Here is a 26,147-nt window from a genome sequence, read left to right on the forward strand (position 1 = left end):
GGGTCTTATTATATATGGCGCTGAAGCGTATGATCAAAGCGAATAAACACAATATAAAAACGAATGCCAATTGATTAATACTTTAAGTTATGGCCCTGAACATGCCGTGTACACTTTTGGTTGGATTCGACCATATATGTATTTCAACTGGATTAGCTCAATGTATTATGTCATAGTTAATCTTCATAAATATAATGATTTAACAAACTACAAAGCTTACTCTGATACTTTTTAAAATTGTTTATTTTAGAAAAACAGTCAATGATACAAATTATGTCTGTTGTTTTCACAAATGCTTGTACTTTTGGCTAACTTTTACGATACTTAAAGTCTTAATGCTCTACATGCTAGCCATAGGTTTCAACATAAGAAGTTTTGAGATATTTTCTCAAAATATCAAAAGCTATCTTAAGAACCACTGAACCAATACTAGGCTTGTTTGTACTCGTTTTAATGCATTTTTCATGCTGATTCCAAATACGGTCATGAAAATTCACATTTCTGGAATTTTTGACTTAAAAAAATATTTTTGAAACTTGTCGTCTGCAGTCGACACCCACGTGAAGAGAGTTAAAGTACCTGTAACTTTTCCCTTTCAGATTATTGAGTGCCAGATCAGATTTCTAAATCCTCATCCTTATCTTTTGGCTTCAGGAGCAAACTTCATGCTCTAGAACATAATGTACTATGAAAATTTACAAATACATAAAATTTTATTCAGAATAAGTGCAAAAGGATTTACAAATCTCATCTGGCCAGTACTTCTGCACGCAATTATTTTACAAATCTCTGTGCAATGTGATGATGCAATTCCGTAAAAACTCGATAGTTAGCATATGTGGTTACTATCGAGCGCTTTTAAAACATGCAAACATGACGAGCTCCATCCACGAAAGTGTAAAGGGTTTGGAGCAAATCATCGATACACATAGTACAAGTAAACCTTCAAATGTGTGTCTCAACCCCACTACAGCTCAGTTGGTAAAGCACCGGACTTTGGTACAATTTCATGTTTTCAAAAGCGCTCGATAGTAAGCACATATGCTAACTATCGAGTTTTTACAGTACTTTTAAAAAAAACATTATTTTCAATGACAGAGATGAATGCACTTACTTTCCATTGATTGTGTAATAACTGTAACAAAAACGATATAGAGATTGCAATTGTTTTATCTAGAATTGTATATTTCTATATTTTGTTTTTTTCCAGCCATTTTATGTATGTTTATATATCAGTAAAAAATTCACAAAAATTGTGTATATTTTACCTCTGTTATTACAAAAGACCAGCTTTTGGTTTTTTTATCATAAAATAATCAAATATAACATTTATTTTGTGTCTGATTGTATTATTTACTTTAGGGAACAACCCAAATAATTGATGACATCCTATAAACATAATTTGTTAGAGGGAGGGAATCAAAATGTTGATCACGTTTCTCCTATGCTCCTATAAAACATTGATGTTAGTTTAACTCACTTCTGGTTTCATTACAGATGGGGATGGAGGGGTCAGTTATCAAATAAGACTTGTAACGTTTATAGGACATCATCAATCTTTTGGATTGTTCCCTTATTGGCAAATGCTGACAATGATAAAACTCTGGGTCAGGAGTAGAACACCATTGAAAAGCAAGATATTGTTTTTGAACTACTGATGTACAAAGACTAAGACCTGGGCATTATAGAGGATGCCTAAGATAATACAAATGGTTTTTGTTTAATTAAATCAAATCAAATATTGTCTAAATGGCAGTCATTCTAGATAAATGTGTGGAATTTTAAAGAATGCAGTAGAATAAATCGAAGATTAGTGTAAGACTCCCATCTATAATAGCTGCCATATGTCATATTTTTAGATGTTTACAATACAGAAATTGTTAAATGTCTATATGGCAGCTATTGCAGGTAGGGCCATCTTACACAACCCCTCGATTTGTCAGATTAAAATGTTACCTTACATATCAACTGCTCAGTGCCAGAAGTGGGTAAGTACAATAGCTGCCATGTGTAGATGTGTACAATATACTGTGTGTAAATTGCCAAATGTTCACAGGGGAGCTATTGCACTTACCCACTTTTGGCACTGAGCAGTCGATATATTGCATATATATTGTACACATTATAGCATAGTGCAAAATGTCATGCTGCAACCCTAATTCTAAAACCTAATATTGTTTTCCTTATTTTGGACACTGAAAATATTTAAAATTACATTCATACTAAGATACAAATTCATAAGGTGTAAGTGTAACTTAAAGTTGCCACCGAAACTATATATATATACCTAACCCTTATTCTAAAACCTACTCCTAATCTCTTAGGAGACAACCAAAAAGATTGATGATTTTGACATTCTATAATGAAACTAGTTTTGTTAGGGTAGGGGTTAAAATGTTCATAACATTTCTCCTACGCTCTTAAAAAAACATTAATGTTATTTTGACACACTTATGGTTTCATTACAAACAGGGCGGGAGGGTGTCAGGCTCAGCTATGAAATAAATCTAGTTACGTTTACAGGACATCATCAAACTTTTGGGTTGTTCCCTTAGGGTGGTATACCATTTTTTACCCTGATGTGGCAGTAACATCAATGCGTTGAAGCAGCTGTTTCGCTAGCGCATCTTTAAGCGTGTGCACTCCAGTGCTTTGAGAGAACGATAGCAATTTGAGGCTGTGCGCAATGAAATGCGCACTGACGTCACTGCCACATCAGGGTGAAAAATGGTGTAGCAATTTTTCTAGTCTTAAATATATTGCACTATTGAAACACACACACATTTAACAAGAATACTTCTGCAACACAAATGAATAAAAGATCAGATCAACCTGTTACATCTCAACTTTACAGACGTACCTGTGGTTTTCTATGTAGCTGCAATCCTCAAATATTCAAGAGGGCTGATTGTTCTATCGCATATGCATAACAAATTAAGCATGTCTTAAAGCACTGCCTATACACAGGGTTGTAGCTACCTGACTTTGCCAATTTCTGATTGATCTATTCTTTTTATCTGTGATCTACATTTTTTTTAATGTACCATAATTCAGAATTCAGCCGGGAAGTGAACTAGTCATTGTCCTTATTTTTAGCGTAACACTTGTTTTTCAGCAAAAATAGATTAGTTGGTACAAAAGCACACACTAACACTTCTAAATGCTCCAAAGCATTAAAAGCATGTTTTTCTATGAATATCACATGTTTGGATAACAGAGAGATCTGTATAAAAGAGGTCTGGATAAGAGACGTTGAGTATTGGGTTGGTCAACATTTGCACTTCGCAAAACCAATGTATTTCTTTGTTTCTTGAATACACACAAAGAATACAAATTGATAAAGAGAGATTTTAAACAGTTCTCTCAAGAAATATTTGACTTACTTGATATTAGAATACTGATTGTTCACAATAAAATCAATAAATTCCTTCACTTCATTTTTTCCTGCATTCACTGTTAATACTCTCAGTTACTCTCTTAGTTTCTCTTAAATATATCTTTATTCAGGATGAATAATGCTCATAATGTTCACATTAACAGAAAAGCATATGGTCCCACTCCAATGAACATGCTGCAAGGAAACCAATGTAGGGAATCCACAAGTTGCTACAAACAAATGCCCTACTCACACCTATGACCATCAGTAGCAAAATTGACCTATATACACCCCCTATGGAAGACATGACTTGAATCTTCCACACAGGGGAGTGTGAAATTCACATGAGATTACCTGAATGGGTGACTCCATTCAAAATCTACACCCCCCGTGTGGGAGATGTCTTGAATGTCTTCCGTAGGAAGTGTATGGATTGCAATTGAAATAGCCCAATTTTATCATAACTTTAGTACCTCCTCAATTTCAGGAGTATCGAGTTGATCAATAAATACAGGACTTTGACATAATACTGAATATCAGTATACAGAATGCTACCATTGTTTCCATATCAATTAATTTTCATGCATTCCATGTCAATACCTACCAATATTATCCGTTTAGCATTCACAGAAACATGCATAGTTTTGCCTCAATGCACATGCCACAATAATACATCAAAAATGGCCTAAATATTGTGCATGAATTATAATCTATGTCATGCATAGGACCTGTTGCTGGCAACCTCTTGGTTCAGAGAATGTGATTGCAGCATCAGGGTCTTCACAGTCCCTTTTTTTCTTTGTGGATGCTTTCCATCTGCTGGCATAGCCGGCTTTCAATCTCACAAGAAAATGTCTGGTCGCTTTCAAGAAACATGCTTCATGTTCTATCACACTAGTGATCAATCATCATCATGAGATAGTATTCTTGTCTCTATTTGGTGAGAATTTACCCGTTTTAAGACGATTGATGTAACAGTTCATCAATTCTCCTGCAGAGATCATTAGTATCATACCTATTAACACACTCAGCCACCACTCCCAGACCAATGGAAATGTCAGGTTTACTGTCAAGTAAAAGAAGCAAAACAAAAAATGAAAATACACATTAAAGTTATGTTATTGGCAATGTGATGGGGACAATCATTTACGTGTCTTTTGAACAAAGATTGGCAATATGCTTTCTTTATATCCCATCCTTGTAGAATGTTTACACTGGCTTTTGGAAAAGAATGGCACTTTCTTGCTCTGAGCCTCTGACCGACGTGAGTGCCTTGTTAATGAGCAACATACGCAGGGCTTTGGGTTCCCATCATGAGCATCGCTCTGTCAGATTACTGGTCTGTTGTATGGTTGTGAGACAACTGAATTGGGCAATCAGAACCACACTTCTGTGTTAACAAGTGTCGTTCTTTTCTGCCAGCATGTGAAGGGTTATGGAGGGAATGTGTGCATCACTGCATTAACTTAGGGGGTACTACACCCCTGCCCAATTTTGTGCCTATTTTTGCATTTTTCTCAAAAATTATAGCGCACTGGTGACAAATAAGATAAGTATATTATAGGGCAAGGACTACAACCATTGCACTGAAAATTCAGCAACTCAAGGCAAGTAGTTATTGATTTATTGTTCAAATATTGGTTTTCCCTCATTTTTGACTGTAACTCCGCAACTGTTGTCTGTGGTGTAATAAAATTTCCAGTGCAGTAGTTGTAGTCCTTGCCCCTATAATATACATATCTTACTTGTCACCAATGCTTATAATTTTTGAGAAAATGCAAAAATAGGCACAAAATTGGGCAGGGGTGTAGTAATACTTAATGCATTTCTTCACTAAAATGATACACATTTCCGCTTTAAAAAACCCTTACCATATTTATAATTGAGTAGCAAAAAGAACACAGATCAAACAAAAAGCGCTCCTCTATATGCAAGTGATACTTTTAAAGCAGGATTTCAATACAGAATGTGAGAGAAATGGAAATCATTTAAGGGGTACTACACCCCTGTGGACTATTTTTGCATTTGCATTTTTGCAAAAAAATAATAACACACTGGTAATAAAAGTTATGTATATTATTGGGGCAAGGAATCCAATGACTACACTGAAATTTCAGTGACTCAAGACAAGCGGTTCAGTATATATGATAGGAAACGAGGTACATCCTAGCGGTACATTATTTCTTATCATAAATAACAAACCGCTTGTCTTGGGTCACTGAAATTCCAGTGTAGTAAGTGGATTCCTTGCCCCTATAATATGCATAACTTTTGTTACCACTGTGTTATTAGTTTTTGAGAAAAATGCAAAAATAGACAAAAATTTATCGAGGGGTGTAGTACCCCTTAAATTGATGACACAAGAGTTGACATGTTCTTCTTACCTAAACACACAAGTCCACAGTGTAATAATGTGATGGTAACGGCGTAGTCCCATAATCCTGACCTCATGAATGTAAGAAAGACAAATGTAGCTGACACAAAAGTACATTCCATAGCTAGAAAATCACCTGCAATGCGAAAGACAACAAGACTAAATTAGAAATCAAGAGTTACAAATGTATGAATTCTTTAAGAAAGAATTGCAAAAGTAAAGCATAAAGTAGCATTAAGTGTTTTTATGGCTCAATTTTTCATAAACTAGGATTTTGTATTCCTTAGTTTTAACTATAACCAAATACTGGTGGGTGCATGTAATGTTAATTCATGGATTTGTAGTTCTCAGACGTCCTTCTTGATGACAACAAGGTAGGTTCTCTAAACATAATTTTATACCACACAAATGCATTCCACTTTTTTCCCCTTTGGGGTGAGGTTGTTGCAAACTGCTCTCAAATTTGATAAATTGTTATTATATTCTTATTTTTAAACAAATACATGGACAAACTATAATCAATTGCACCTTTAACATTTTTCCACAGGAGTGCAATGCAATGTGATACAAACAGGTGAAAGCAATTATGCACACATTGTTCAGTGTAACACTTTCATTACATGTGACACAAAAAGTTAAACCTAGTCAATGTTCACATTTACATCTATTACTAATATTATCACAAAACTCATTACCATACATATATCATATGAACTGATAAAATACACTTGCTGGTAGAAAAGAACGGTGCTTATTTGCATCTGAGAGCGTACACAGCGTAAAAATGGGTTCTGCAGAGATGAAGCGAGGTAACGACCCACTCCCTGAAAAGCATGCGAGCCTAAGGCGAGCACTTCACCAAATTTCCGGAATGCAAATGTCCGGGGGAATAAGCTGCAGGGTATCAACCTCCTCCAAAAAAGTTTTTTTGCCCTAATTCAATATATTGTCTGGCAAAAAGTGGCAATCATAACAACATACCGGTAATCTGATTGGCCGATTATGTGTCAAGGAACTTTAGCGATCAGAACAGCCCCGGGTATGTCGCTCATTAACAGGGTGTGCACGCCAATCAGAGCAAGAGTGTGCAGTACTTCTCTGAAAGCTAGTGTACATCTATATAAGTGGCAACATCATGATATCTCACATTGTGTTGCCCTCCTATGGAATAAATGTTTACTTACTTAGAAAATATGGATTCTGCCACACTGTTTTATTGTGAAACACACTGTCATAGCTTTGGTAGTGGAAAGGGATTTTACCATCAAAATTCTCAAGGCTGCAACAGAAAAATAGTATAGCAAAAATGATACTGTAATCCATATATATTTTTTTCTTATACCAGTCTCGCCACCAACTTACACCAAAAAATGTTGAGATTTTTATACCAATACCACCAGAAACAAAGGACTACATGATGTTTGTGTGCATAAACATTGACTCGTTTGACACAGATATCGTCCAATTTGTATTTTCTGTCTGTTGATAGGCAGACAATATTACAACAGTGGCCTATGGGGCACTGTAATACATGCATTTGTACATAACTTGCATATTCAATATCCAAATCAACGGACATTTTGAAAACTAGCTTTTTGCAAGGATATTTATTTTTTTATCACAAAATGCCCCTTTTACAATCTACAGTCTACTGCACTTAGTTTGAACAATGCTCCCTGAAAGTTTCATTTAAAAAAAAGAAGAAACAAATCAAATATAAATTGTCAGATGTAAATATTATCACCCTTTTTGGAGTAAAGCAAAGAAGGTACTTAGATTATAATTATGCATTGTATAGGACCCTAGATCTTGATGCAAATCGAGCTGTATGCAAATAGGTAACATCCATGGAACAATGATCTTGACAATAAAATTCATATAGCAGACATAGACAGCTTTCCTAGAACTTGCCAGCGAGGGGAGGCAAAACTGATTTGTTCGAGGGTTGAGAGCCAGAAAGCTTTACATACAATAACCTGCTCCCACAAAATGAGCATTAAAGCAATGTGTGATTTGCAAAAAGAATAGATTCCTATTTAAATGTTTGTTTCCACTGATTACATTATCCCCTTTTAATTTCGAGCCAAACAAATGAGGTATAATGAAGAAAATTGCAATTTCATTCCATCGCCTACAATGCGTGTACTACGCTCGCTGATCGTAACATGTAATACTGCACGGAGCATCGCGCTCGACGTGTGTACACATAAGCTGACATCCACGGGAGATGTTAGCAAGCAGTCGATCGATGAACTCTGAATAAAACCGGGTCGACCGGTTTTAATATAAAAGTTAAATTTTACTGTTATTAAAACACTTCAGGCTTAATCTTTTACGTGGTATTTTAGTACACCACTGGGCATTATAATTATGTAAAAAGTAGAAATCTGAGTAAAATTGAGGGCGTCGCTGTGAAGCAAATCACACATTATGGCTTTAAGTCACCATGGCACTAAGATACAATCTATTAAACATGACAAAAATCAACAGAAAACAAAAAGAAATTCTGGAGGATATTGATTTTTGAAGACTAAAGAAAAGAGCCATCCTAACATGTTTGGTATGATTTTAAAGGGAATAAAAGACATATTTCATTCTGGAAATATGTCAGAAAGTTACTTTGTCAACTTGATGCTCATTTTGTGAGAGTAGATCAAATGTTGTGAGTTATGTCTTTCTGGTTCTCAACCCTCGACTTACACAAATATCCCATGCAGAAGACTTGCAGCAATGTAGTACACTGAATAGAAGGATAAAACACCTATCAGCAACTTCAATGCGATTTCCTGCAAAATGAAATTCAATGCAAAATTAACACTCAGACTTAAAGATTTTGTGGGGTGGTGGACTTTGGTTTTATTCAAAATATTTCAAGAACATTTAAATTTTGGATTATGTAATTATATAATTGTAATGATTGAAAATGTGTTTAAGGTGGTACTACACCCCTTGATAAATTTGTGCTTAATTTTGCATTTTTCTCAAAAACTAATAAAACACTGGTAAAAAAGTTATGTATATTATAGGGGCAAGGAATCCAGTTACTACACTGGAATTTCAGTGACCCAAGACAAGTAGTTATTGATTTATTGATCAAATATTGGTTTCCCCTCATTTTTGACTGTAACTCCACAACTGTTGTCTGTACTGAAACAAAATTTCCAGTGCAGTAGTTGTAGTCCTTGCCCCTATAATATACATATCTTACTTGTCATCAATGCGCTATAATTTTTGAGAAAAATTCAAGAATAGGCACAAAATTGGGCAGGGGTGTAGTACCCCTTAACATATTTTATATGGAACAACAACAACATTTTAAAAATGTCAAAATGTTATTGTAAAATATTTTTTTCACAAACATTTTTTGCAAAATATTGGTAGTTAGTAGTTTCAGATGTGAGGAGCAAACCAATGCTTTTTTGTTGTTGTTGAAAACTTGATCAGTTCCTATAATACCCTAGTTTTGAAACTTACAAAAAATAAGCACATAATTATATAGATCTATCAAAGATATGAACCGACTGACAATAGCACTAAAACAACATTCGCATTCACTGAACTCTGGAGTGTATCACAAGCTATCACACTATTGTGCCAGGTTCGACTCTCTGCAAATAAAAATATGCGATAAATTGTTTTCACTCCAATGCATGAATGGATGTGACGTGGCCCCGACCGAGAGAACAGCACAATTTCCTAGCTCGAGATACTCTAGCTAAAATACAGGTTTACATTTACTATCTTACATTATCTTGCTGTATTTCAGCTAGAGCTCCAAACGACAAGCTTCCGGGTTTTTTGGAGAACAATACTGTTACGTAAGATGAAGAAGAAACCCGCCTCGGAGCCCGCCCTACTCATTATTTCATTGTACTTATTGCAATTTGCCTCCACACATTACGTAATCAACACAAAGCTTTTGTGAGGATTAGTGAGTGGATAAGAAATTGACAGTGGAGGATACGATGGACACGCCGATTGTTAGTTGTCAATCATGAATTGCCACAACGTATTAATATTTTACTGCATGGCATTCCGCAAACACCAAGACAAATTATGCCGTATTTTTCCAAAGATCATCTCATATGAAGTAAGCTGAATGCGATCTGTACTTTTGTAACATTCCGATCGCTTTTGATCACCTATTATCACGAATTTGCTTGAAAACACGTGAGTTCATGTTGTGTAAACATAATTAGCATAGACACAAATGAAATTACGATGCAATACAATGCAATTTGAATGCGCAGCAGATCTATAGAAATAACGTTGCCCGGTTTTATGCAGAATTAGACCCTGTCTGCAATTTCCTAACACATTAATATTTTATAGGACTTGCAATTTGCCGACAATCACACATAGCTTTGACTACATTTGCTGACAATAACATGGTTTTGACGACAACACTAACAGTCAATTTTGCCGACAAAATTGTGTATTGGATGGTGTCACACACCCCATACCCCCCCTGTAGCCCTGGTTTTCTGTAAAAGGTTTTTTGCTTGCTGGGATATAAATAATGTCATTTACAACTTACCTTTGTAGTGGCAGCCATAACTGAATACAAAAATGTACGGACCCTTTGTTGAACTTGATGTTACTTATGAGTAGTCAAATGAGAAAATTCTCCATGCAATTAACTGCCATCTAAAAAAGGAAAGAGAAACCATAGCAATGCATCAATTTGGAGAAAAAAATAGTAATACTAGATGTGATAAACTTAGACAAAAGGCCTAGGGCTTTTCTAGACTTCTGGTATAAATGTCTTGCCTCTAATTCGGCATAAGATTTTGAAAGCTTAGGACTTATACCAAGTCTTTGAGTTTTGTGACTTAATTGTCAGAAAACATGGCGAAAATGCATGTTGTAGGTTTTTTTTTCAAGAAATAAGTAAAATTGTAAACCTTTTCTTTATCTCCAGTTAGTACTAGTCTATCTATTAAAATGAAATGATTCATCATTATGTTCATGCATACTCGCTACATGTCGAGAGCCGGGCATAAACAAGTATGGACCCCCTGCCCCATTCCAGTGATCATTGCGGAAACTCAAGGGCCAGTTCATTTGATCATCAGAATGGGGTCATTTTGTAGTTCGCAACGCAAACTTAAAAAAACGGGCAAAACAGACAGTCATTTAATATCGGTATGACATTTTCGTATTGGCGCTGCCCTATTTAAGTTTGCACTGAAGTGCCATCTCAGTTTTGGTGCGCCAATGTGCATCATGTGCTAATGAATTCTTATTTATTCTGGATAAAATAATGAAGTAATAATTACAATTTCAAGCATAGATGTTTAGGCAAGAAGTACAAGAAGCTGAGTAATTACCGTAACCACCCGGGTATAAGCCCACCTTCGGCTATAAGCCCACCCCCTATTTTTCAAAACATTCTGGGAACATGGGTGCACTCAGGTATAAGCCCAGTACTTAATTTTGGCCAAGTTCTTAAATCAAATCAATGCTTTGCTCTTATGATTGAGAACAAAATATAAACTAGACTTAGCTGTGGTCTAAGACCACGAACACAGCCGTGTGGTGACCCCTTAATCACCTTTGACCCCAAAATATATGAAATCCCCATAGACATTGTACTACTGTCAATGCACGTGTCTATGTGGCATCACGTTGCTATGCTTTTTGTGGCAGAAGGGGCATTTTGAAGGTATATCGTTTTATCCCGGAAGTGACCCCTTACTGACCATTGACCCCAAATGTGTATACACCATATAGACACTGTGTTATAACAATGCATGTGTGCAAGAGGCGTCACTGTCCTCGTAATTTGTGGAAGAAGAAGCATTTTAAAGGTATTTCGTTTTATACCGGAAGTGACCCCTTAATAACCTTTGACCCCAAATAAAATAATACCACATATAAACTGGGTAATCACAATTCATGTGTGAACATACCGTTACTGTCCTATGTTTTTCCTAGCAAATAAAATTTTTTGAAGGTTTTTCGTTTTATACCGGAAGTGACCCCTTAATGACCTTTGACCCCAAATCTGTGTACACCCCATAGACACTGGGTAATAACAATGCATGTGTGCAAGTGGTGTCTCTGTCCCACATAATTTGTGGAAGAAGATGCATTTTAAAGGTATTTCTTTTTATACCGGAAGTGACCCCTTAATGAGATTTGACCCCAAATAAAAAATACCACATATACATTGGGTGACTGCAGATCATGTGTGAACATACCGTTACTGTCCCATGTTTTACTTAACTAATAAAAATTTTTGAAGATATTTCGTTTTATACCGGAAGTGACCCCTTAATGACCTTTGACACCAAATCTGTGTACACCCCATAGACACTGGGTAATAACAATGCATGTGTGCAAGTGGCGTCTCTGTCCCACATAATTTGTGGAAGAAGATGCATTTTAAAGGTATTTCTTTTTATACCCCCCTTAATGAGCTTTGACCCCAAATAAAAAAATACCACATATACATTGGATGACTGCAGATCATGAACATACCGTTACTGTGCTATGTTTTATTTAGCTAATAAAATTTTTTGAAGGTTTTTCGTTTTATACCGGAAGTGACCCCTTAATGACCTTTGACCCCAAATCTGTGTACACCACATAGATACTGGGTAATAACAATTCATGTGTGCAAGTGGGGTCGCTGTCCTACGTAAGTTGTGGGATAAGATGCATTTTTAGTTGAAATCATGTTTTTGACCCCTGTGACCCCTGGGTGACCTTTGACCCAACGAGTTTCATGTGACATGTAGGGGCACGATCAATAATCATTGTGACCAAGTTAGGTCAAAATCGATGTAAGCATGTGAGTGCTAGAGCAAATGTAATGGTTGACAGAAGAAAGAAAGAAAGAACCTGTAAGAAAAAAGACACAGCCGTGACGTAAATATATCACTTGATAATTAACATTCCACACTTAAAATTGTAAGAAATTGACATAGAAGATAGAAATTACTGGTACATTGGGCATATACAAATGGGGGTGATTACACAGCCGTGACGTTAGTCACGGCTGTGTCTTTTTTCTTACAGGATCTTCTTCTTCTTCTTCTGTCAACCATTACATTTGCTCTAGCACTCACATGCTTACATCGATTTTGACCTAACTTGGTCACAATGATCATTGACCATGCCCCTACATGTCACATGAAACTGGGGTCAAAGGTCACGCAGAAGTCAAAAACGTGATTTCAACTAAAAATGCATCTTCTCCTACAACTTACGTGGGACAGCGACCCCACTTGCACACATGCATTGTTATTACCCAGTGTCTATGTGGTGTACACAGATTTGTGGTCAAAGGTCATTAAGGGGTCACTTCGTATAAAACGAAAAACCTTCAAAATTTTTTATTAGCTAAATAAAACATAGCACAGTAACGGTATGTTCACATATGATCTGCATTCACCCAATGTATATGTGGTATTTTTTTATTTGGGGTCAAAGCTCATTAAGGGGTCACTTCCGGTATAAAACGAAATACCTTTAAAATGCATCTTCTTCCACAGATTCTGTAGGACAGTGACGCCACTTGCACACATGCATTGTTATTACCCAGTGTCTATGGGGTGTACACAGATTTGGGGTCAAAGGTCATTAAGGGGTCACTTCGGTATAAAACGAAATAACTTCAAAAATTTTTATTAGCTAAGAAATACATAGGAGAGTGATGGTGTGCTCACACATGAATTGTGTTTACCCAATGTATATATGGTATTTTTTATTTGGGGTCAAAGGTCATTAAGGGTCATTTCAGTATAAAACGAAATACCTTTAAAATGCATCTTCTCCCACAAATTACGTAGGACAGTGATGCCACTTGCACACATGCATTGTTATTACCCAGTGTCTATGGGGTGTACACAGATTTGGGGTCAAAGGTCATTAAGGGGTCACTTCCGTATAAAACGAAATAACTTCAAAAAAATTATCAGCCAAGAAAAATATAGCACAGATACGGTACATTCACACATGAATTGATGTTACTCAGTGTATACGTGGTATTTTTTTTTTATTTGCGGTGAAAGGTTATTTCGGTCTGAGACAAAAACACTTCAAAATGCCCTTCTGCCACAAATAACATGGCAAAGTGATGCCATGTGCACACATACATTGACATTAGCCAATGTCTATGGGGTTTTCATATATTTTGGGGTCAAAGGTCATTAAGGGGCCACAACACGGCTGTGTTCGTGGTCTTAGACCACAGCTAAGTCTAGTTGTTCTTATTTTTAAATTCAAGCACTGGCCCTTCCCCGGTTATAAGCCCACCCCCATTTTTGAAGTGAAATCTGCCATCTAGGGGGTGGGCTTATACCCGAGTGGTTACGGTAATATTAATATGACAAACATCACATAATGCACATGCAACTATTTAAGCTACTGGAGGCTTGTATTTTTATAGTGCAAACTCTAATTGAAATCATGCAATTGCGTTGCACTAGCTTTTTTCATACACTTCATCCCATATCGTTGTGCAGAGCTACGGTATGTGTTCCCTGTACTAGTCATTTTGATTGTCATGATTGTTTTAATAGTACAGGGATCTATACGGTGATTTTTTTATTTTGGGTGGGATCACCGTATCTACATAGGCATTTTACATTGAAAATACATGTCACCCATGCACCACGCAATTGAATAGCAGAGCGATACTTACATTGTATGCACAGGTTTGCTGATTATCAGTTGCTCTCGTCTATGTAATCGGCAATCCCGGAGCCTAAAAACGTGGAGCACATATCATGACATCGGGAATTGACGAAAATTTTACGGTAAAAGCAGTCATACCTAGATAGTAGAAAGGATAAAATTCAAATTGAGAAAATATTCTAGGTATGATGTACTAATGATTGTTCGTACGTAGGGGAGATTGGGGTTAGTTGAAACATTTTTCACAAAATCGTCTTTTTAACGCAAACCGATTACTTTCAAGAAACACTAACCATATCAGTATAAACATATACATACATGCTACAAATACAGCCTTAAATTTTATTGGACCTGCTTATGATTATTCATATAATCCAATTTGAAAATTTGAAAAAAAGTGTTTCAACTAACCCCACCCCTGGGGTAAGTTGAAACATAGGGTGGGTTAGTTGAAACATGGCTTGTAAAAATTTCAAAATAATTATTATTGCGTTGTTAGGGTTATACTTCCCTTGAAGGCACCCTTTAACATACAATCAGTGTGAAAAAATGAATAAATAAATATGTGGGAGCGCGGGTCAATACTTTGGACACAAGGTGACGAGTGTCACCATGGACAAAAATATGAGAAGCCTAAAATATTATAAAATGTACTTTCTGTGTGCACTTTTTGCTTGTATTATTGCTTTTTAACCATATTAAAGCAATATTGAAGAAATGGTAAACATGTTACAAATTTTTAAAAAGTCAAATTTTTAACCATATTTTTCTTTGCGATTTTCACGTTTCAACTAACCCCACCTCAAAAGTTTCAACTAACCCCGATGCCTATTTTTACATTTCAAAGTTCATTACACAAAATAAGAAATACAATAAAACTTTTATTTAACATTATTCTGGGACTTACTACTAGTGCTTATGATACTCAAAAAATAATCCCGTGCACCTTCAAACAACATGGAGATAACGCATCTTTTCTGAGGGGTATAAAAATTAGTCAGCAAGTCAAAAAACAGATATTCCTTTCCCAAGCCAACACTGGTGGGGCATCAGTGCTGTTGCTAATTTGGTGGATGACCCTTACTAATACCTAATACTAGGTGCCAGTATTTTACCAAATTATTTTTTTGTGTCAGAAAAAAATACAATGTTTCAACTTACCCAGTGTTCCAACTAACCCCAATCTCCCCTATACATGCTATAACAGCGCGCGTGATTGGTCGGTGTCCCGGATGTGAGATCGCCGGGTAGGGAAAATGCAAGGAAAATCATGTTTTTTAATAATGGTACTCGTAATTTTTTGTTATTATTTTGATGAAATAAGAATCACAATTCACAAAATGTTCTGGTATGTATGAACGGGGTTCATTCATATATTTTCATGACTAAGCGGTTGTTTATGCGCTTGGGCATAAGCGCCCCTCGGCATAACAACCGCTTAGTCATGAAAATATATGAATGAACCCCTATTTACATTTCGTCAATGACGACATCATTGATCATGACATGATGATTTGTACAATGAATGATTGATCGTTGCCACTAAAGCTAAATAATAATTCATGTACATGATAAATGCACATGAATATCATATCATCATCAGTTCAATCAGTTGAATATCTGAGTATACTGTTCATATAAGCATGTTGATTGTCAATGTCAATCACATTATTCATTTTTTGCATGCAGGGATTAATTCTGCATGGCCGTCCAACATTAGTCCGAATAATCAGACCCAGAACAAAATATTAATTTCTGACATGATCTTGTACTGGGTCTGAACTGTTTCCATATGAAATCTTGATGGCAAATTGGACAATAGAAGCACATGGTTCTACGTGACAGCTTTTTAATCCCTATTCAGGTTACGTGAATCACGCTATTGTGGACCATCCTTCTGATACTTGAGTGTTTGGACGCGCGGAACGGTTTTTTGTCTACCTCTCTGTTAGGCTAGCTCACATGACACACTATAGGTGGCGCTATTCGTCCATAGGGAAGTGGAATGTGCATGTACGGTCCAAAAATGGCTTTACTGTGGGCTCAATGGAGAAAATCACTAAAAATTAATTTTGACAACCAAAACCTAAGTGATGTTGACTTATATGTTGGTACTGGCATGATACTGGATTCATAAACTATCACATAGTGCAATCCATGTTCCACCAAGTCGACGCTCGATTTAGCTCAAAAGCAATTTGTGTGTAAATCAAGACCATCCAAAACAGCTTTCTTACAGTAAAGAATAGGAGGTCATCTGGGGTCACATACAGTAGTGTGCATTGTACATGTGCCTGCTGTCACAATTTCACACACAAAACTTTGGGCAATTTGATGACACTATTTTTGTCTGTAACTTCAAAAGTATATGCACTAGAAACACGATTGATCCCTTATTGTTTAGGTAATTTAATTCTCTTTCAAATGAAAGAACTTTCAGCTAAAAATATTGAACTTCAAAATTTTATGAACATCCCTATAACTCTGTTTGTAAACAAACCAGGAGGTCGAAATCGTCCTCCTCGCCGAATACGAAAGTCAGCGTAATAGTACGGCACTAGTCCAACATGTCCAACATTCAATTCATGACATTCTTGTCATGACATTGGCAATGATAAAAAACATTTACATGGCTGGGGCAGGCGGCGGTCATGACGACTGACGAGCTCATCAGTCGATCACAAGGTTCGATATCAAAATCAAATTACATTTTCAAGAACTTCCATGGTCGATAGGCAAAATTCAGTAAGCTTATCTTCAAGTGCTTCGATGATGATGATCCGGAAGATCCAATCAACAAATCGATCAATCAATCAATCGCATAGAAATGTGACCTTTGAACCCAAAACGTAAACAAATGCTTCTTCATATCCGGAAAATTTCGCGGGAAAAAGGGGAGAAATCCCTAAAACTGAACATGATTTTAATGATATTCAACGATACAGATATAATAAAAAAATTTACTGGTACACTTGAGTATACATTCGTAATTATAATAAACATAATAAAATTCTATATAATCTTAATAAAGTTAATATACGTCCAATAACAAAAATGTTGAGTTCAAATCCAAAATTGGCGCCGCCTGCTATTTTCATCATTAGACCTCATCACAATTTATTGAAAAACAGTATTATATCGCTGGGCTACTTTTTAGCATTACATTTTATATTCAATTTACAGAATTATTTTTTTTTACTCTTTATCGCAATAAAAGGCCCACTTCTAAAATAATTGGATACTTTGATGAGTCTAGCTGATCAAATATTTAGCAAAATAACGAGAAAAATAAATAGAATAGTCCCTGTCTCGAATTCAGCGGTGACGTATTTCTGTGACACAGGGAGTGAAAAGGCTCAGGGTCATCGCCAGTTTTCGGAATTGGGTGCCTAATTTAGCGCCTTGATCAAGGCTTTTGAGGCCTAAATCTGTGCAAAAATGGTGAAAACTAGGAAAAGGCCAGATGTTGATGGAAGTCCAGGGACTGAATTCGTATCCCTGAGAGGACGCAGCAGCAAAAGAGGTGTTCATAGTGATTCTGAGGTATGAAATCGAAACATTTGCATCGACTCTGCAAAATTTTGCATTGTTCTCAATTTTTTTCTAAAATGTTTTGTTTGTTTTCATGTTTTATATTTGTTTACTCTTAACTGTGGTATGTCCTAAAAGCTGAAGCTAATAAATTAAAATAGTATACTATTAGCATTTAGGCTAAGGATATTGTAGTGTTTTTTTGTAATATTAAAGGGGCATTTCGTGATCCACAGCCTCATCCCCCACTTTTCTCAAAAAAAGTTGAGATTTTTATATCACTGGAAACCTCTGGCTACATAATGTTTATGTACAAAATATTTCTTGCAGATTAATTCGTTTTGCAAAGATATCGTGAAATTTGAATTTCGTTCTGGTGCACCAGAACGAAATTACAACGCATTGTCTATGGAGCAGTGTAATACACATAATCAGGCGATCCTGACTTTTAGACCACCCGCGCTATATAAGGTACAAATTGCAAATTTATCATATTAAACTTTCGCAACAAGGTTAAACATGATTTCAACTGAACAAACATACCTTTTATTCCATCGAACAAGCTTTATTTTGTTCCAAAATTCACGCTTTTATAGCTATTTTTGACGTAAAAGAGCTGGTAACAAAACCGGTGATGCCAGCTCCGAAGTTTTCGCGTAGCACAAGCGCTTGATGTACGTATGCCTGCCACTTCCACATACTTGTGCATAATACGGAAGGTCGATTTGTGCCCATAAATGTTTAGGCCTATGTTAAACTGTATGTTATACAAATTGTACAGCTATCATTTCTACCCTATGACGAACCGACATACCTGTAAATCAAATAGCCCACAAAAAACTGGTCATCGCTGGTATTTTTCATGAAGAAAAAACGACACTTTTTACGCCGAACATGTCCAAAACACGCAGCTGACGTACAAGCCTCCCCACGCATGTACATAAACAAGCCGTGTTCATTGTTTAATTGTCACCTGCAGCTGTTCGCAAGAAAACTTTCTGCATAAAATTACCTGGGGTCGTTATCAGGCCTGAGACACACTGGCGCTTAGTTTGAGGACAGTCACTATGAGTTACTAATGTCGGCACATGCAGAAAATGCGTGATGGGTCGCCATTTTGTGACTCGTGCAAACTAACACAAACAAATTATTGGACTTAATAATCTTTTCAAGTTTTAATAAAACGTGCATCTATCATGATAATATTACATTTTATTATTTTATTATTTGAATTACATAAGCTATGTCAATTTTGTGTCCATGTTAATTTTTATATGGATTTACCTGTGTTGATTTTAAACTGTTGTGAACGTGGAGCTACGCAAATTGGCAGGCGATTACCCACCATGCAATGCGAATACACGGAAACGATCCAGTTTAGGATGCATCGCAGTTCCTGTTGTGTAAACCAGGCGTAAACCGCCCATCCAACCTGATCGTGTGCACAGGATTTGTGCTGGAGGCTAGTTAATGCGCACAACCAATGCGCAGAAGAAGACCTTGATACTAGGCGGAGCTTACGGTTTCACAAGAATGATTGACAGCTGTGAGTAAGTGAAATTCTGTTCTGTGATTGGTACAAAAATATGGTTCTCGTATAAATGAATATATTATCCATGGCTTCAAAATTAGGAACTGTTTCTTCCACAGAGCCCTATATAGGGCTCTATGGTCTCTACTCATCATACACGACCGTAGAAGATCTGGCCAGCGGCGACGCTTGCCAATCAGGCTAGCTATTTGTACGGCGTGGCCTCTCATCCTTTTTATTATCTCTGGTCTTGTCACGCTGGTAGATTCGCCCACCTGTGATTACTGACCTGGATCTGACAGAAGATTGTGGAATTTACGATTTTCAGCAGCAGGATTTTATGAAACTGCCAATATTTGCAAGTATTCTGAAGGATCGGTAATAATTAAAATATTTTTCATGGTGTCGGTAGTGCGAGTTGAAGTTAGTGAATTTGTGGTTTTGTATGTTATGTGCAAGAGTGTTTTCAGGAAGCGTAAATAGGCAGGCCGTTATGCTAAGCTCTCCATGTTATATGCAAGTTCGGCGACGAACTGGACACATCACACGGTAGTGTGATGTGTCCAGCCTGGATATATGATGTACGCTCGTTTTGACGGCAATTTACGCTAGCGTATCATGCACTTTCAAGCGCGTTTGACATCGTTTTACTGCGTGACGCAATTCTGCATTCATTCAAGATGGCGAATTTCTCGAAAAACGTAATGTATTTTACCCCGTAATTTCCCACATTACTCAAAACCCTGTCCTCTTTCACAATATTTCAGCTTCTTAAAGTTCTTGGATATCATCGGAAACATAGATTAGTAATATTAGGTAGGTCACTGTATTTTTACAGATTTTTTAGATGCTTTTTACGATGAAAAAATTGATGTTTTAAGCTTCTTTTCAAAAATTGGTTTTAGCTTGTTGAAAAACGGGTAAAAAAATCGTTTTTAGCTTGTTGGATATTTTTGCTTAATAGTTTAAAGCTTGACTCCTAAGATGAAACTTTTAGTTTAAGCTTGTTAGAATATTAAACCTTGATGAAATAGTAATATTTGAGCCCTATATAGCGCGGGTGGTCTAAAAGTCAGGATCGCCCATAATCATGCATAACTCGCAAACGCAAAATCGGAATCAACTGAAATTTTGGGAATAGGCTTTTTTCGTGGATATGTACTGAAAAATGTCATAAAAAGAGGATGCTAGGATCACGAAACACTCCTTTAAGTTCACAAAGTAGGTAACCCAGGCAAACCTTAGTTAACACATTTGCTAGTCAGCCAAATTCGCCGACAATGTCAATGCATTTTTACATAGAAATTAAAAACAAGTGCCCGAAGAAAGAAACCTACATAAATATGTTTTCTATACTTCACTTGACCCAAATATGTGATTTTTTATGGTGATAAGTCACCCGCACACAGTGTTCGATTTACCACCTGCATACCTGCACCAGTGCATGTAACATTCCCTCTGTGCATGCAGCTTTTCACTACCTGCCTGCACGCGTGCATGTACGATTTTAGCGCTAGCAATATGACAAGGCAATATACAAAAGTAAACAAGCAGTCAGTCCGATTTGGAAAAACCCAATCTACATGTATTTTTAGCGCAATATCCTGACTTCATTAGAAGGGCTGGCGCAAATCGCGCAATTGACAATTCCCGATACCCCTATCACGTGAGAACTGTCACTTTTTTTCATTGACTTCCCTAGTCTCCTACACAGCCAGTTTGCCGGTCTGATACTTGTCGATCCTAACGAACATTCGAGATAGCCACATACAGTCTGGTCCGAGACTATGACTTCCCTTAGAGGGGCTAGCGTAATATGACGTCATCCACCAATTCCCGATACCCTCGCACATGTAGAAGCTGTCATTTTCATTTCATTGAAAAAAAGAACCGAATTTAAACCGTGGGAAATATTTGTTTACGTACGAAAAATAATCATAATAATGTCCAGCAAAAAAGGAAATAGCTCAAAAAACACTTGCATCATTCTGGAAATCGTGCACCTCGTCGGGCAACTAGTTCTAGAACAGTAATTGATATTGGATGCCACAGCATCCAGTGTTTTGGCTAAGAATTCAAGCGAGTGATCAGCATAAAATGACAATGACAGTGGAGCCGGGAATATTATTACAAGCTTAACTGACAATGATCGTGATTCAATGTGATTTTATGTTTGCTTTAATTTTGGTGCATGCACACTTTTTGCTGTGCATGTAGAAATTTTGGGCTACATGCACCAGTGCAGGTAGGAAAAAATTTGTAAATCGGACACTGCCCGCACATGGAATTTTAGAGGGATTTGGATAGCAGTTCCATTAAAAAAAAGCTGCTATCATAATGAGACTTAAGATCTAGAAACACCCCCGAAATGCCGTTTGGGGAATTTTGCTAGCTGAAACTTTTTGATGAAAGTCAATCTTTGACAAGATGTAACTTTGCTACGGAAAGTGCTATGAAAAAATGGTTTTCAGTTTTGGCTTTGTTTACTCAAGGGCTTTAATTTGATATATGAAATGATGCAGTTTGATGGCAAATTTGAATTCACCTAGCATACCTACATGTACACAAAGCTGTTGCGGTCTTTCATCATGTTCATGATGTTTCCCCAGTTTTGGTACTAGCCCGAAACATTCATTCATTCATTCATTCATATTTATTAGGCAAAATCGACAAGAACAATAAATATAATCAATCACAAATTATCACAAATTTAGCATATGAAATACATGGATACAAGCAAAAGACACCAAAAAGCCGAAATGCCAGGATAACCCATAACATCATGATCAGGATGGCCCTAAAGTTGTTCCTTCCTCACCATTACTAGGGCCATGACTTCCCAGTCCTAGACCTTAAACATCATATTCCGAGGCGCGGAAGTACACCAAATTGGTGTTTTATGACCTATGATGACATTCTTTTGTGGTGAGCGACATGGGCTTTCAATTCACGACGAGTGTCCTTGACTAAGTTGACAGGCATGACTATGCTTCAGTGGTCATGAAAGAATTCAAAAGATAACCAATAGTCCCGAGCTATTGTCTGAAACTGCTCAATGATAGTCATATAATGTCCAAAAGATAAATTACTGACTATCATTGAAGACCGAGTTCCGCAGTCTAATGACTTCCGTACTATTGCACTTTGCAGAAACCGGGGCACAGAATTGCACTGCTGTCCGACTGAAAAACCATACCAACGCACTCTAGTATCGAATGCGTAACTATCGTGTGCAAATTCGAAGCTAGAGTTCTCAAGTAACATTCATGCATTGGGTACATTTGAAAATTTCAATGATTTCCACCATCAAGGACTTTGCTCGAGAAGTCTAGTCACAAATTTGATCAACTAGAATGACTGCATTCAAAATCTAATCGGATTCTTTGAAGCATGACAGTACTGTAATTTAGACATAACCTTCCTTTCTTCCTTTCTTCCTTCCTTATAAATAGGGAGTCCAGTAGTTTCCCAATTTCCGAATTTGTATCTGGAAACACATAAAACATGCAAGAATTGTCTATGTTTTAAACATGATTTTTATGTTCAAATGGAAAAATAAATTACGATTTAAAGAGATTAAAGAGGAATCTTTCTAACTGTATGATGTTTTATCCAAAAAAAGTCCGTAATATCCTAGATTAATGAGTTGTTCGAGCATAGTCTCGATTTGCGTTAGAGATCGGACCATAGACGTTCTTGTGCGGAACGGTGCATAAAGATGCGCCGGCATATAAACATTGATAACATTTTTCATTCATTTTTCACAAACACACTTTCATAAGCGTGTCATTATAAGCTTAATTAGGTTCAACCCTACCTTTTGACATCTTTGATACATACGATCCTCAAAAATAAGATGATATATGGAGCCTAATTCAGCGCTGCTTACAGTACCGCTTATCGTAGCTGTCACATCGTGGAAAATAATCTCAACCTATGAGATAATTGTACACACATAAATTCTGGTGATTTATGACTGGACAGTCACTTAGTAGGTACGAGATTACCTCATTCAGATAACACCTGTTATGCTTGTCGATCGATTAACCAGTCCAGGGCATTTCGATCAAGGACACGGTCCAAGGCAAACTCGACCACATGCAAATTTGGTCCCTGTATAAAACCACGTTTTTATGTGTAAGGGGCGCACCATTAGATATATATAAATGCATGATATTAAAAAAAAAAAAATTAAAAAAATTCACCCCCAACTTCCTACCCCTAAGTGGGTTTATACAGGGCCGAATTAGTTTGTGGTCGAGTTAGCATGGGCCCGAGCTGACGCAGTCCTGCTATTCACGTGTTGTATCCATTGAACATGCGATCACCCGAAAAGAAGGGAGCGATTTTATCACAAATTGTGCCGAAATATTCATGTGAGTACACTTAAAATGGGACATACTATCTGGGAATTATGTCACTAACACGTATAGTAACAGAATGGTAAGTGAAGTTAGATAAAAGGTGGTTATTTCAGGGTATGTTTATCATGCTGTATTGTCATTATAATTTATGTAGTCTTACGTAATATGTTTACCCCCCGAAATTATATACGAAAGGACACTAGCCACGAATGCGAGGGCATCCGTGAGCAAATTTGTGGCTAGTAGAGTTGGGCGACTATCACTTTTTTCCTAGTCGACTAGTCGGCAGCAAATAGTCGCGACTACGACTATAGTCGCGACTATCTGTGGTTAAAATTGGACTGAAAAATCGGGTGAAAGATTGGTGGCAATTTAGTATTATAATGCATGATTACAGGACCCGTGATTGCCGGCATCGCATCACAGTTTGCTACACAAATCAGCACTGTTGCGATACAAATTGCTACACTGTATCGCATATTTGCGATGCAAATATTTGACTTTAAAATGCTGTAATATAGGCCTAACTTTTCTGTTCAATTAAATTCACTTGCCACTTTCCAGCAACAGCACAAGAAACTTCTTATAATTTCTCAAACCTTCAATATTTCAATAGCGATCTTTGTTCGTTTCCATGTTTTGCTGTGCATGAAAATATGTAAACATCTCGCATTCTTCCACTTTGTTTTCTTCCATTTCGCTTTCTTCCATTTCGCTTTCTTCCATTTCGCTTTCGGTTTACAGGAGTCTTGAGCCAACAGGTACCTTCATCCCCCTCACAGCTGGTACATGTAGGGCGGCTTCCTTGAAAGTGGCTAAAGATGGTGCTAACACTGTCGCTGATGGTAGTTGGTTCCACAATCTTACGGCTCTAGGATAGTATGCATATTTGTAGCAGTCTATGGTGGCTTCTGGTATGGCATATTTCAATTGATGGTCGTGTCTACCTATGTACATGTATGATGCTGGTTGGATAATGTGTGGCAGCTGTATGTTGACCAGGCCATGTTGGATCTTATAGAACATGGTCAGCTGTGATGCCAGGCGCCTGGTATGGAGTTGGTCCCAGCCAAGGTCTTAGCCAGCCATGCGTCCACCCGTCTTTAAGACGGGCTAATCTAATTTTAGACGGGTGGATTTAATGGATTTTACAGATGTGATAGCTCTAAAACAGATGATTTTAAGGTAATATGAAATTGAGACCAATTCAGAGTGACATGTTAAGGCCAAATCAGGACATATTTGACCCCAGTGACCCTTCCATGGGTGTATTTCAAGTTGTTTTATATTTGAGGGTCAAATTTTGGTATCTGCTTGGACGGGTGGTTTCTGATTTCTGGCTAAGACTCTGGTCCCAGCCCAAGGTGTTGATCAGGCTTGACACAGATGTAGTTCTTTCATTCATTCATTCATTCATCTTTATTTCATTCAAATATAAAATATAGCAGCACAACAATTAAACACATACATTGAATGAGGAGGTTCTCGGAAGGCCGGATGGCCTGTATTAAGAACCCCCTGTCCTAACAAAACAAAAAAAAGTTTCAAAATAACAACAACAACAAAATATACCGCAAAATGTCAAAACACCCCCCCCCCCCATTTACCCTAACAAAAACCAAAAGAGCCTGTTTTGTGATCAAGAATATGCAAGAAATTACTGAGATAAATTCAATACTACATTAACTATATTACAGATTATACGATACACAATTAAATTACTTTAAGCCGTACAAGGAAATTAGATAAAATACTAAATGTAATTAAGAATAATATTATCTTTCACTTTGGTTTTGAAATGCTTGATCGTCTTTATAGTCTTTATAGTCTTCTTCTGAAGTCTTATGTGCTTATGTGGATGTAGAGGGAAGCAAGTGCTCGCCGCTTTCTTCATTGCCATCATCAGCTGTTTCTTGTTCTACACTCTTACCCGGAGTCACGGTCACTTCCTTTTTTCTCTTTTGTTGTCCCTGTGTGTCATCATAATAAGTTGACTTCAAGAATGACAAGATGCTATCATCCATCTAGTTCAGACTCTTGAACCTGTGGTGTCATCATATACTTGTGGGAGTCTTGCTGACACCTTTTCTCTGTCAAGTGGAACAAAGCCACATGTGGCAAAACCAGATGCCATGTTATATCCTTGGAATTCTGTTCAAGAGCTTTCATTAACTGCTGCAGCAATTGAGGGAATGTGTGTTTTGAGACGGTTGGTTGCTTTCTTCCAGGTCCTTCCATTTGGTGAGAATTGATTTGGGCGCCATGAACTTTTTATTGGCCGGAAGTAACATACATCAAGTGGCTGGCAGATATGTGTAGAGTTTGGTG

The 26,147-nt window shown here is 37.0% G+C and overlaps 2 protein-coding genes across 3 annotated transcripts in view; one reads left to right on the forward strand and one right to left on the reverse strand.

Moving 5' to 3' along the window:
• Positions 1–245: 245 nt before the first annotated feature.
• On the reverse strand, positions 246–17,214 carry LOC140148311 (putative transmembrane protein 244). Of its 2 annotated transcripts, none has more exons than XM_072170216.1 (7): positions 17,102–17,214; positions 14,401–14,531; positions 10,288–10,397; positions 8,451–8,536; positions 6,935–7,029; positions 5,761–5,886; positions 246–4,442 (listed from the first exon to the last, which is right to left on the reverse strand). In XM_072170216.1, exons 3-7 carry the CDS (start codon positions 10,303–10,305, stop codon positions 4,288–4,290), a joined length of 480 nt encoding a protein of 159 aa, XP_072026317.1. In that variant the 5' UTR covers positions 10,306–10,397; positions 14,401–14,531; positions 17,102–17,214; the 3' UTR covers positions 246–4,287. The 2 variants fall into 2 exon arrangements, with proteins under 2 accessions (XP_072026317.1, XP_072026318.1); XM_072170217.1 differs by having other exon boundaries at positions 17,023–17,198.
• Positions 17,215–17,720: 506 nt separating this feature from the next.
• Positions 17,721–26,147, forward strand: part of LOC140148312 (ATPase family AAA domain-containing protein 2-like) — a 40,591-nt gene continuing 32,164 nt past the window's right edge. Inside the window, 1 exon segment of the mRNA XM_072170218.1 lies at positions 17,721–17,936. Within this exon segment, the coding sequence (XP_072026319.1) occupies positions 17,832–17,936 (105 nt within the window). The 5' untranslated portion in view covers positions 17,721–17,831.

Source organism: Amphiura filiformis, chromosome 3, assembly GCF_039555335.1.
Source record: "Amphiura filiformis chromosome 3, Afil_fr2py, whole genome shotgun sequence".
Classification (NCBI taxonomy): Eukaryota; Metazoa; Echinodermata; class Ophiuroidea; order Amphilepidida; family Amphiuridae; genus Amphiura; species Amphiura filiformis.